The sequence below is a fragment of the Cornus florida genome, unplaced genomic scaffold (genome assembly GCF_030987335.1).
Source record: "Cornus florida cultivar Cherokee Brave unplaced genomic scaffold, ASM3098733v1 CherokeeBrave_3.0.0_Hap2_Chr06, whole genome shotgun sequence".
Taxonomy (NCBI): Eukaryota; Viridiplantae; Streptophyta; class Magnoliopsida; order Cornales; family Cornaceae; genus Cornus; species Cornus florida.
The window spans coordinates 56,495,998-56,509,332 of record NW_026775576.1 but is presented as its reverse complement, the minus strand read 5'-3'; the positions used below and the strand labels follow the sequence as shown (position 1 = coordinate 56,509,332).

The window sequence follows — 13,335 nt, the reverse complement described above, 5'->3', positions numbered from 1 at the left end:
TAATTGAAACAGATCAGTTTAATTTGCAATACTGCAATAAACTTCCATTTTAAGGGGGAAAAAATGAAAAAATTATATTTTGGTGACCAAAATTAAATATAATTGCTATAAAGTGACCTTAAAGTCAAGAAAAGGTAAATAGTAACCAATTTTGAAACTTAATTGATATTAAGTGACAATTTGATGGTTTATTACCTAAATAGTCTTCTTATAATATATTATTATGTAAGTAGACAAATTTACCCTCTACATCAACCTAAATAAACACTTACTTAAATTGACTAACAAAAAGACGACAGGTTATTATAGTGAGTCTCTGAAGAGAAGATCAAAATGGGAGAGAACTGATGATGGATCTTATACATCATTTTCTTCTAGATTCTAAGAGACATGACAAGAAAATTGTAAATTTTCTTCTTATTCATTATTTTCAAGGTATAGTTATTATACTTTACGAATTGATTTGTCTGAGAGATCTTCCTTAAGATATAAGATTGTAATTTTTAGGAATTTTTAATACTACTTAGTTATAGTTCAAGAAATAATGACTATTGTTGATTAATTTCATAATTTCATAATTTTACTAACTGTTAAAGGGTGTTTCAATGTATGATTTGCCACTGTAAATGTTATGAGCATTCATGCTGGAGAGTCTTGAAAAATAAATAAAGGATGGAAAAGAGATAATATTGATAAATAAATTTTAATTTTTTAAATTGGTAAATTGTAAACTAAAAAGGAAAATATTAGATGGTTGAGAGCCTTGAAAAATAGATAAAGGATGAAAAAAAGATAATGTTGATAAAGAAATCTTAATTTTTTAAATTGGTAAATTATAAAACTAAAATGGAAAAAGAAAAAAACATTGGATGAGAGAGTAGGAGAAGGATGAATTCAATGACTTATTATTTATATTGGATGGCAATTTTGTCATTTAAAATTTATTTTTAAAATGTTTATTAAACTTTTAAGTGTTTTTGACCAAATTATCCTTAAATGGTCACTTAATATTAATTAAGTTTCAAGATTGGTCACTATTCACTTTTTCTTGACTTTAAGATCACTATAAAACAATTATGTTTAATTTTGGCCACCAAAATATAATTTTGTGTTTTCTCTTTAAAGCTGTGAATGTGTATGCTAGCTGGCTAGATTATCAAACACACCCATTCAAATTCTTTACTTTACGTACCAATATTTCGTCCGTACAAAAAGTTTAACGTTAACCACGTAGCGTGGGCAGTTTCCAAGCACACCACATGTGGATGAACATCTTCACTAATCGTCCCCATTATCCATCTTTGCAGCAGTGAATCCGATCTTTTCCAGTCCTCTTGGTTCTCCATTTCCTTCCTTCTGGGGCTGTTGAAGACAAGAACATCATCATCTTTCTCGACGCGATCACTATCGTGTGTTGCTGAAACCTCCACATCTATAAAACCAACCAAGCCTTGACTTTCAGTAAGACGAAGCATCAGCTTACTTCACACAAAGTAGTTTTGTTCAGAGAGCATGACATAAACAAAGTCTCTCACGTTAACCTCTACAGGATATGAGTACTTTACAGGCAATGCAGAGGTTGAGGAAGCCATTAATATTGGAAGACACTGATAGGGAGTGTATATATATATATTAAGGTGTGCGTGTGAAAGTTTTAGAGGATCTCTCACACATTAAATTAGTTGTGTTTAGCTCTAATCAATTGACACCAATATCAGAGGGTACTAAAGCTGGAATGTGGAGTCTCTCCCTCTCCAAACTGCTATATATAGAAAGATGGAGTGTTAGAATTATTGGGTTGGTTGAAACAAGCAAAGTATCTAGTAGCTTTATCAAAAGCCTTCTATATATGGAAAGAGACAGATATGGAGTATTGTTAGCAACCTCTATATATATGTGTATATATATATAAATATAAACAAAGAGAGATATGGAGTGTTAGCAACTTAGCATTATTCAGTTACATGAAGCAAGCAAAGTATGTGAGAGCTTAAATTACCAAAATTTAAAAACTAACAGAAGTATTGCATCATAATAAATTTTGTAACCTTTTTTTTTTTTTTTAGTATAATCAACCATCATAATAAAAAAAATGTTGTTAAAATTTAAATCTTATAAGAAATAAAGGAAAAAGAAAAATTATAACTAATAAGATAATATTTATGTATATAATAATTATTAATCAGTACGGAATCGGAACTTTGAGTGTTTTAAACTCTTTTCACTAATCGGATTAGGATAATTTCAAACATGTCCCAATAGAGGTGGGATGGGGAGAATGCGGATTAAATTGCTGGATTAGCTGTGTGTTAGCTTAAATTGATACTAATATGAGGATACGAGAGCTGGAATGTAGAGTCTCTCCCTTTCTAAATTGCTATACAGAGAGAGATGGAATGAAAAAAAAATTCAGTTAGTTGAAACAAGCAAAGTATCTTAGAGCTTTATCAAAAGCCTGCTATATTTAAAAAGGGAGAGAGATGGAGTGCTGTTAGCAACTTTGCATTATTCAGTTACATAAAGCAAGCAAAGTATCTCAAAGCATTATCAAAAGCCTCCAATCCATATATATATATATGGAGTGTTAACAACTTGCAACTGGGTTTTACATTAAACCTGACAGTTGGAATGACTTGATCACTTGGTGTGCTACAACATGGATGCAGGATCACTTCATCACTCACAAGCTGCTACATTCAAGCAGAGGCGGCTCAACCCTTAAGCGAGTTAGGCGCCTAAGGCCCCATCCAATAAAAAGGCCCCAAAATATTATAGTTGCCTTCTATATATAATATATTATAATTGTTTCCTAATTGAACAATAATTCTAAAGATTTTATCTCCTAAAATAAAGCTTCTTTTTTTATTTTCTCTCTCCTTATCAATTTAGAGAGAAATTGTTTATCTCCTAAAATATCTCATTTTTTTTATTCATCTCCTAAAATATCTCAATTTTTTTTCACAATTTCTCTCTCCCCCTCATTCACGGTTGTTTAATAAATAATATACACTCAATATGGGCCCAAATATATATATTCTTAAATAATATATTTTTTCTTTGTCATACACTTTTTTTTTATACACTATTTTTTACACCAACACTATATATATATTTTTGGTAAGTTGCACAATAATAAATATTTAGCCGTCGTACTGGGGAGTGGAGAAACTTTCTATATTCTCTTTTTTTAGATTTTATTTTATTTTATTTATTTATTTATTCTTATTCCTAATCCTCACGTTCATTCTCTCCTCTCTCAGCAAACTCAACAAATTACAAGTCATCTCCCTTCTCAGTACTATCTTATTACAACTTTACAATTTTCTTTCTTCCCGACTTAATATTCAATAGTTTCAAATCTCAATTTGAACGCACTTTTTTTATTAAAGAATTTGCAACAGCATTGAATTGGGGCTTTCTAAATTAGGTTATATTATTCTTTTTCTTTAATTATTTTTTAGTTTTTCTAACTTTTGTTATTATAAATTTGTATATATCTATATTTTTTTATATATTTGTATATTTATTTGTTAGTTGTGAGTCTTGTGACTATTTTTATCCATATTTTTTAAAACAATGGATAATTTTGAATTAATTATTATTTAATAATTAATATATTACATATTATGATATGAAAAGGCCTTTTTTTTTCGCCTAAGGGCCCGAGTTACATCGAGCTGCAGTTTCAAGTGCAATTTACTTCATTTGGCAAGAAAGAAATGCAAGAGCATTCAGGAATAAATCTTCTCCACCTACTCACGCTATTCGCCTCATCAAAGGTTGCATCAGAGCAAGATTTGCCTCCCTTAAGCTAAAGCACAACAGACATTAGGGGGATTACTTCGCTGGAAGGAATGCATCAGTTATTCTTACAAGGTTGTTCATATGCTCATGGCCAGTCATGGTTCCTACTGCAATAGTTGTCTTATCAATCCGTACTGCTACTTGGAGTTCAACAATGAGAGTTCATCCTTGTGAATCAACAATGGGAGTCCACATGTTATAACTATGTTTGGAAATTGGGAGTACACATTGTTGTAGCCTGCTGTAGAATCCCCTTCTACCAAGGAGCATGTTCTTCTGGTTTGTTTAGTTGGTTGGAACACTTTGTACATATTCTTTTTATTTATAAAAGCTTACCCTTTTACCAAAAAAAATAAAAAAAACTTGGCCTTATTCATTTACATGAAACATGTAAAGTATCTGAGAGTTTTATCAAAAGCATCTTTTATATATATATTAGGGGTGACAATTTATGCCCAAACCCATTATTTCCGCTCAAGTCCGTCCACTAAAATTATATTATTTGAATACTCAAATTTAAGTAAGTGAGTTAATAATAAGTAAAAAATAAATACTCATACGATTTAAGGAAATGATCAATAGTACATTAAGAGTGAATACCATCCTAACCCACTCAAAAAAAACCCTCTTTTCTCTCTCCTCAATATTCTCCCTATTTCTTGTTTTCCCTTTTTTTTCTCCCTCTTCCCACTCCTCGGTTTTCTCTCTCCTCTCTGCTTCTCTTTTTTACTTTTTCTCTGTTTTTTTCTTGTGATAACTCTTTCTCCCTCACTCTTCAATTTCCTATATATATAAATTTAAGAAAAGTCACTCTTCAACTTCCTATATATATAAATTTATAAAAATAAAAAATAAAACACGAACACAGTAAATGTACAGTAATAAAATAATATTATTATATTATTATTATATATAAATATAATTCATAGCCATTTTAAATTAGGCCTGTTAAATATTAAATAATAATTTTCAACAGCAATCTTTATACAGTGTAAATAATCTTTATATTCACAAAGTGCATGTGTTATCCTCCTCACCAAACAACCAGAATAAGTTCCCTTTCTCCCTCGTCTCTTCCAGGCTCAATATTGGGATCACCTAATACTTTCTTTTTCTTCCTTTTTTCTCTCTCCTATTTTTTTTTTTTTTTGGTTCTCTGCTTCTCTCTTATTATATAAATCTCTTCTATTTTTATTCCCATATTACCGTATCGGTATCGTTCCTTCAATTTGTATTGTACTGTAGAGAAAAATATGAAAGTAAATCACCACCAACTAATTAAAATAGTCAAATCTCCTTTCTATATATAAGTGACTTTTTTGGAAAATAAAAAAAGGAAAAAAAAAAAATTGCAATACTGGAAACCAAAAAATTAATGGAAAACTGTTACAGGAACTTTTTTTTTATTATTATTTTTATATTTGGCAACCAAAATAATTAGACAATTTGTCTTAAAAAATATTCGGTCATCGAACTGTTACAAGAATTTTTTTTTTTTTTTGCAATTAAAATAATTTGACAATTTGTGTTTAAAAATATTCGGGTCATCGGTTTGGGTGTGACTCATTACTAACTCGCCCATTCATAACCACCCGAAACCTACCCAATTGACACCCCTAATATATATAGATATATGAGAGCTTTATCAAAAACTTGCTATATATATAGAGAGATATGGAGTATTAGCAACTTTGCATTATTCAATTACATGAAGTAAGCAAAGTATCTATATATATATATATATAAAGAGAGAGAGAGAGATTGAGTGTTAGGAACTTAGCATAATTCAGAGACTGAGAGCTTAATTTACCAAAAGTTAAAAATTAACGAAGTACTTCATCATAATAAATTATGTAACTCTTTTTTCTTAGTATAATCAACAATCATAATAAAAAAAAATGTTGTTACTTATCAAAATAATAATAATAATTAAATGATATTAAATTTTAAATTATTATAAGAAATAAAGGAAAAAGAAAAATTATAGCTAAAAAGATAATTTTTATTTATATAATAATTATTAATCAAGATGGATTTGGAACTTTGGGGTTTTAAACACTTTTCAGTAACCCGATTAGGATGATTCCAAACCCATTCTAATAGGGGTGGAACAGGATAGAATCTCAACGGGATAGATCAAATTGTTGAATTGGTTGTGTTTAACTGTAATCAATTGATACCAATACAGAGTCTCCCTCCCTCTCTAAACTGCTATGTAGAGATAGAAACTCAGAATTATTCAGTTAGTTGAAACAAATAAAGTATCGGAGAGCCGAGAAAGGTGGAGTACTCTTACCAACTTAGTATTATTCGGTTATATGAAACAAGCAAGTATCGAGAACTTTATTAAAAAATTGTTATCTATGAAAAGAGTGAGAGAGAGCTGGAACACTCTTACCAACTTAGCATTATTCGATTATACGAAGCAAGCAAGTATCGACAACTTCATCAAAAGTTAAAAATTAACAAGAGTACACATCATGCATGTCGCTAGCTTTTCTTTCTGTCGTGATAAAGGCACTCTAGCTCTGCAGCTGCTTTTTCTTTAATAAATTCTGTGGCTCCCTCCCACTCACCTGTCAGTGCAACTTTCCGGAGCGCCAAATATTCTTCATTGGGTCTTCTTCTTCTGTTTCTTCAAATATTCTTCATTGGGTCTTCTTTTGTTTCTTCATCTCTAACTGTAATGAAAAATATATATACTAATAAACCTATACAGTTTGATGATGTAGTAATTCATGGTGTACAGTAAAAGTGCATTTTTTAATGTGTATTATTATGCCAGAGGAAAAGAGTCTGATCATCTAATGTGTGTTATTATACTAGCTTTATGGCCCACAGAAGCCCATTTTTCCCCTTGTCTTTTTCTTTTTCCTTCAGTTCCTCTGATCTTATTCTTATGTTTTTAATCATTGACATGATTGAATGTTTTAAAGTTTCATTACTACTTGGTCAGTCAATAAATTCTTGGTGCTTGGAAATCATAGACCAAAAAAAACACTTATATTTTTCAAAGAATTACTTTTTGACAACAAAATTTAATAAAGAAATTTGTAAAAAGAAAACTTACTATTTGTAGAATCAAGAGTGAGAGTGAGGGTTCAAATTTCAGAATAGATAAATGTGCTTGAATACCAAGAAAAGAAAAAAAAAATACTAACTTTATTAGAGTTGCAGGGCAAGACTAATATTGTGAAGGGCAATGTTATTTAAAAATGCCGATTCCATTTTTCCCCTTCTCTGGGTTTGTTTATCCTATTTTTACACCGGTGGTGGGTGGGTATGCCAAAGACAAGGATAGTCTTTAGATCCTTCTAGACTAATATTGTCTTTGTTTGCTATACTGGATCATCTCAAACGATTAGCTATTTCTGAGACTATAATTTTTGGGCTGTAAGTTGTTTTGCGTTGTGGGCTGTCCATGCTTTATGGGCCAGTCATTCGCATTACTCTACCTATTTATTTGGCTTATTTATAATATCATCTTACTTTCCCAAAAAAAAAAAAATTGTTATTTAAAATTCAAACCCAGTCTAGCGTAGGCACAAGCTGACTCGGACTCGGTAATTTACCCATTAACCCATAGAAATTGGTTTTACCCATATTATTTAACCCTTTTCGCTGTCATCGCCATCAATATAATAATATTGCTTGCACTTTTGGCAGTCGATTGCACATCCTTTCTCTTTGCGTCTCGGATTTCTTCAATCTTTTCTCTCTCTAGCAAACCTCATGGCTTCTGGTGATTCTCTCTCTATATATATATGTCTTTTGATCGCAGTGTGCTGTGGTTTTTTTCTACTTTCTCCATATTTATCTATTGAAAATCTCCGTATTTGGCCTGCGATGTTTGTTTTTATGCAGATGCAGATATGGAGGATTATGGGTTCGAATATTCAGACGAAGAGCCTGAGGAACAGGACGTTGACATTGAGAATCAATATTACAATTCAAAAGGTAAACGAATAAGATATTTTGGAATTCACATGCTGTTTGGTAATACCCTATTTGAGCTAATCTACAATGTTTATTTTTTTGAATCTTTTATTTGTTGTTTTTTTATTTTTTATTTTTATCTGAGGTCTATAACAGTCACTTATGAGCTAAAGTGAATTAATCGATTTTGTCAGTGTTATCTTTTTTTCTTTTTCTTTTTTCCTAAATGATTTTGTCAGTGTTATCTACCATAGCCATGTAGTAATAGTTGTTTTTTTTGGATCTTTTATTCATTGTCTTTGCTCTTTACTTGATGGTTTAATTTTTTTTATTAGATATTTGGGCACTACCTAGGTATTAACTGTTTGCTCAACAACTGGCCATTTCATGGCTGTTGGGTTCTTCCCTGGGTTTGGGATAATGGATGATAAGTCGCAAAAAAAACCACCACATTGTGCAACCACATTGATTTTATATTGGGAAATGTAGTCTCGGTCGTGTATATTGCTTTAATGGATTACCTGGCCTTCTAGTGTGCTGCCAATTTGTCACCCATCTTCTCTTTCCTCTTTTTGCTTCTCCTATTTCACTCGAGATGGATTTCTAATGCCAGTGACGCGATTAGTGGATGCATGTGTGTGAAAAGCAATAGTTGGCAACATGAGATGGACTAAGTAGTTTGGCTCTGTTATTTGTGGGGGCCGAAGAAAAAAAAAAAAAAAAAAAAAAAAAAAAAGGAATAGTTAGGATTCGTATGGTTTAATAGGAAGGGGCAACAATGGTTTGAGGAAGGCCAGGAAGGTTGTGATGTGGGCCTTCCACTAGCAAGAAGGATCAATGAGCCATAAATAACTATGTAGGGAAGGTGGCATTCCATATGAAAAAGAGAGAAGGAAATTCTTTGGATCACCATTATGCTCAGGAGATAGTGGATTTTGTGGATTTGTTGAGTGGTTAGGGTCCCTATTTGGTCCTTGTGTACTCTTTTGGGATGTGCGCCTTTTATGATACTTATAAAAAAAGTGTATTTTGGTTATGCAATGGAAGTACGAAAACTAGTTTGTCTTTAGAAAAAGAGGAAAAAACAATGAATTCTATACCTTCATTAATGAAGATGAACGTCCAAGATATTCAAATTTAAGTTTCCCATCTTCTATTGCCCATTTTGTATGAAATTGCATCAACACCAGAACAACAAGAAAGGGAAGTACAAACTATGAACCTACTCCACTTTAAAGACTTGGACACGTTTGTACTAATGGTGGTTTGAACAAACCAGCGAGCTATTACATAGCAGGAAAAAAAATTTGCAAGTGTAATTAATCTTTTTAACTTTAAATTAAGGAACACGTGCGGATTATAAATGCATATAAGGTATATGATATAAAAAGATTCTTGGATTCATAGAATGATTTTTTTTTTTTTTTTTTTTACAAGTAAAAATTCATTAAAGAGAGCTTATTAGAGGAGCACTCCCATATATATATAAAAAAATAAAAAAATAAAAATAAAAAACTAAGATCTCAAGCTATCCATAAAATTTGCAAAAGTCCTGCCTAGATTTACAATGTCACCCTTGAACCCCAAAAAAATGAGAATTCCAGATGGAGCGTTTTAACAATCAAATAGGAGCTTCCTCCGTACCAAAGGATCTCATATTCCTCTCCCTCCACAAACCCCACCATAAGCAGAGGTGGGGTTCTCCAACCATCTCGGACTTGACTGTCCATACAACCTCTGCAAGCCTTGCTCCTTATAGAATCCAGCAAAATCCAATGGACATCAAACATAGGGAGAAAAAAAAAAAACATGGTCGAAACTTTTATAGTCGCAAGACAATGCAAAAGGAGATGTTCACTTACTCCTCATCTCTCTTGTACATAGAACACCAGTTCATACCAGCCGGCTCTTCTTCAAGTTGTCAATTGTCGAAATCCTCCCCAAAGCTGCTGTTCATGACATTGATATAAGAATAATTAATCTTGTGTACTTTAAATTGGCCAGTTCTACATATTTTCCTGTTGTGGGCTGCATTGCTACCACTTGATACATATTGGTAATGTGTACTAAATTTCATGTTAATGTATAAATTTGACAAAGCATCCCCCCCCCCCCCCCCCCAACCCCTTCTCTCTATTGGCATTTTTTAGGTGTCATTGCTCTATATCTCACACTTTCATGGAAGGATTATCACTTTTTCATTCTGTGTGTTGTGTTTGTTTAACCTCGTTTTATATCATTTAAGGCTCTTTGGTTTCAGATTATGTTTTAGCTTTGTTGGTTTTTGGTAGTAGTCGGCTGTTGAAGCCAAGAAGTCCACTTACAACATTGAGACTAGAATACTCCAATCACCGTCAGAAACTAGATTTCTAAAGGGAAACATGGGAAAAGCCAGAGCAGTAGTTATCAGAAATGATAATATAATGTATCACAGAGAAAGAGAGTTGTCCATTTTGTACTACAACTATTAACGCAGTTGACTCTCTCTAAACAGACAGTGACAGACTTTTAAGCTTCCCATACAGCATTTATAACAACCGGCTATAACTACGACTTCTATAGACTTTGACAAGAACTTTCCAAAGCACCATTTATTGCATTAAGGATGCGATGAGGTGGATGCTTTGGTGGGAATTCGAGGCAAAATTTCTCTAGGCGCTTTGAGAGGAAGCCTGTTTAAATTCCCTAGGAAGGCGGTCTCGAGCACCAAAACTCATTCTAAAGTTGCATGTTTTGGTAGGAATGATGGCAGTCCTAGAAATGATTTTGACTATGAACAAACTTAGGAAGAGGCTTCAACTTTTGTATAATTGGTTTTACCCCCTGTTAAGTTATAATGAACATTTACTTATCAAAAGGGGGAATAAAAAGAAAAGAAAAAGAAAGTAGGAAGAAAGAGGAAGGTAGAAGCAAATGGCAGTATCAAACTAGGGTTTTCAAGATTAACTCCTAGGTTCTGCAAGCATCACATTGAAATCAGAGGACTGCAAAATTTGTAAACTTTTCATCGCTACGCAATGAAGCTGTAGCTATTTATAAGATAGTCTTTGATCCTACTAGGGCCATGAAAAAAATGACTCATACATGCCAGTAAGAATAATTAATCTTGTGTACTTTAAATTGGCCAGTTCTACATATTTTCCTGTTGTGGGCTGCATTGCTACCACTTGATACATATTGGTAATGTGTACTAAATTTCATGTTAATGTATAAATTTGACAAAGCATCCGCCCCCCCCCCCCCCCCCCCCCCCCCCCCCCCCCCTTCTCTCTATTGGCATTTTTTAGGTGTCATTGCTCTATATCTCACACTTTCATGGAAGGATTATCACTTTTTCATTCTGTGTGTTGTGTTTGTTTAACCTCGTTTTATATCATTTAAGGCTCTTTGGTTTCAGATTATGTTTTAGCTTTGTTGGTTTTTGGTAGTAGTCGGCTGTTGAAGCCAAGAAGTCCACTTACAACATTGAGACTAGAATACTCCAATCACCGTCAGAAACTAGATTTCTAAAGGGAAACATGGGAAAAGCCAGAGCAGTAGTTATCAGAAATGATAATATAATGTATCACAGAGAAAGAGAGTTGTCCATTTTGTATTACAACTATTAACGACAGTTGACTCTCTCTAAACAGACAGTTACAGACTTTTAAGCTTCCCATACAGCATTTATAACAACCGGCTATAACTACTACTTTTATAGACTTTGACAAGAACTTTCCAAAGCACCATTGATTGCATTAAGGATGCGATGAGGTGGATGCGTTGGTGGGAATTCGAGGCAAAATCTCTCTAGGCACTTTGAGAGGAAGCCTGTTTGATTCCCTAGGAAGGCGGTCTCGAGCACCAAAACTCATTCTAAAGTTGGATGTTTTGGTAGGAATGATGGCAGTCCTAGGAACGATTTTGGCTATGAACAAACTTAGGAAGAGGCATCAACTTTTGTATAATTGATTTTACCCCCTGTTAAGTTATAATGAACATTTACTTATCAAAAGGGGGAATAACAAGAAAAGAAAAAGGAAGTAGGAAGAAAGAGGAAGGTAGAAGCAAATGGCAGTATCAAACTAGGGTTTTCAAGGTTCACTCCTAGGTTCTGCAAGTGTCACATTGAAATCAGAGTACTGCAAAATTTGTAAACTTTTCATCGCTACGCAAGGAAGCTGTAGCTATTTATAAGATAGGCTTTGATCCTACTAGGGCCATGAAAAAAAATGACTCATACATGCCAGTTTTTATGTAACGCATTAAACCAACCCAATTATAATATACGACCTGAAATTAATTAGAGTTGAAACAACTATTATAAGATTAATCAAAGAAAGTTCACATTCCCAGAATGGTGTAACAATATCTGAACAATGGTGGCATTCTATGTTCACTGTTATTCTTCTGGTTGAAGAAATTTTAATACTTTGAGGTATCTAATGTGGAATTTCAAGGGAGTTATCTGGTATTTTGCTCTTCATTGGCAACAATAATTGCAATTCTATGTTCATTGTTATGCTTCTGGTTTGAAGAAATTTTAATACTTTGTGGTATCTAATATGTGGGACTTCAAGGGAGTTGTCTGGTCTTTTGCTCTTCGTTGGCAATTTGACTCATCCTCCTAGAGATACTACATCTCCAGGGCCTGTTTCTAGATGATCTGACTGATATCACATTTTGAATTTGTTAGCGTATGTCTCCTTGTCAAGGTAGTTTATTCTTGATCTTAATTAGTAGAATGACTAGAACACAGTGCCACAATTTGTTTCCTTTCCATGTATGATATCTATTAAGGTCATTGTCTTTGCATCAAGTAATTTTAACATTGGTACTTGTTTTTTTTCCCATGACAGTCTTTATGACAATGTCCGTGCTTTATTTTCTTAGCTGCCAGCTAATAGAATTCTTTTGGGTAATAATTGTTGACATGGTATCGAAAGGTATCACTTCTAGATATGTAAAATACTCTGATGCATACAAAAGGAACACGTGGCATATTTGGAAAAACATATGAAGCATTTGGCAGAATGAACGCGAGATTAGGGGCTGTAAGATGAGCTAATAAAGAATAATCTAGATAAAATATACTCAGAAGCTTACTAAAGATCCCATCTTTGTGGTCTTTCACAGCTAATACTGTGTGGATACTGAATTCCCATTTTTTTTTTTTTTTTGCCTATAGGTTGCTATATTATCATGTGTGTGTAAGAGGGAGAGAGAGAGAGAGAGAGTTACTAATGTCACACTTGGGTTCATGTTTCTTCTTATAACTTAATTATGTGTATGTATGTTCCTACATAGGTCTGGTCGAAACTGACCCAGAAGGGGCGCTTGCGGGCTTCGCTGAAGTAGTTCGAATGGAACCTGAGAAGGCTGAGTGGTGAGTAGCTTAGAGTTTTCACATTTGCTGCTGAGTGGGACTATTACCTCTTCCCCCTTCTCAAAGTAGTGGCATATTCTTATATATACTGATTCTTAACATGAGCATAAGGCGGTTTACATGTTATCTCCTTAAATTATGAGTTTCTGGCATTTTCTACAATGCTGTAATTTTCCTTATAAAACTGACAGAACAATTCTTATTCTTAGCACCATGATTATTATTGTTGT

The 13,335-nt window shown here is 33.1% G+C and overlaps 1 protein-coding gene across 2 annotated transcripts in view; it reads left to right on the top strand.

The window, feature by feature from the left end:
* The window catches only part of LOC132311576 (COP9 signalosome complex subunit 2), a 55,582-nt gene that overhangs the window by 30,739 nt on the left and 11,508 nt on the right, over positions 1-13,335 (top strand). Inside the window, exons 1-3 of one of the 2 annotated variants that reach the window (XM_059809550.1) lie at positions 7,444-7,546; positions 7,669-7,761; positions 13,027-13,105. In XM_059809550.1, the coding sequence (XP_059665533.1) occupies positions 7,537-7,546; positions 7,669-7,761; positions 13,027-13,105 (182 nt within the window). In that variant the 5' untranslated portion in view covers positions 7,444-7,536. Of the gene's footprint in view, positions 1-7,443; positions 7,547-7,668; positions 7,762-13,026; positions 13,106-13,335 lie in introns of those variants that run through there. The other variant, XM_059809551.1, reaches the window with a different exon arrangement.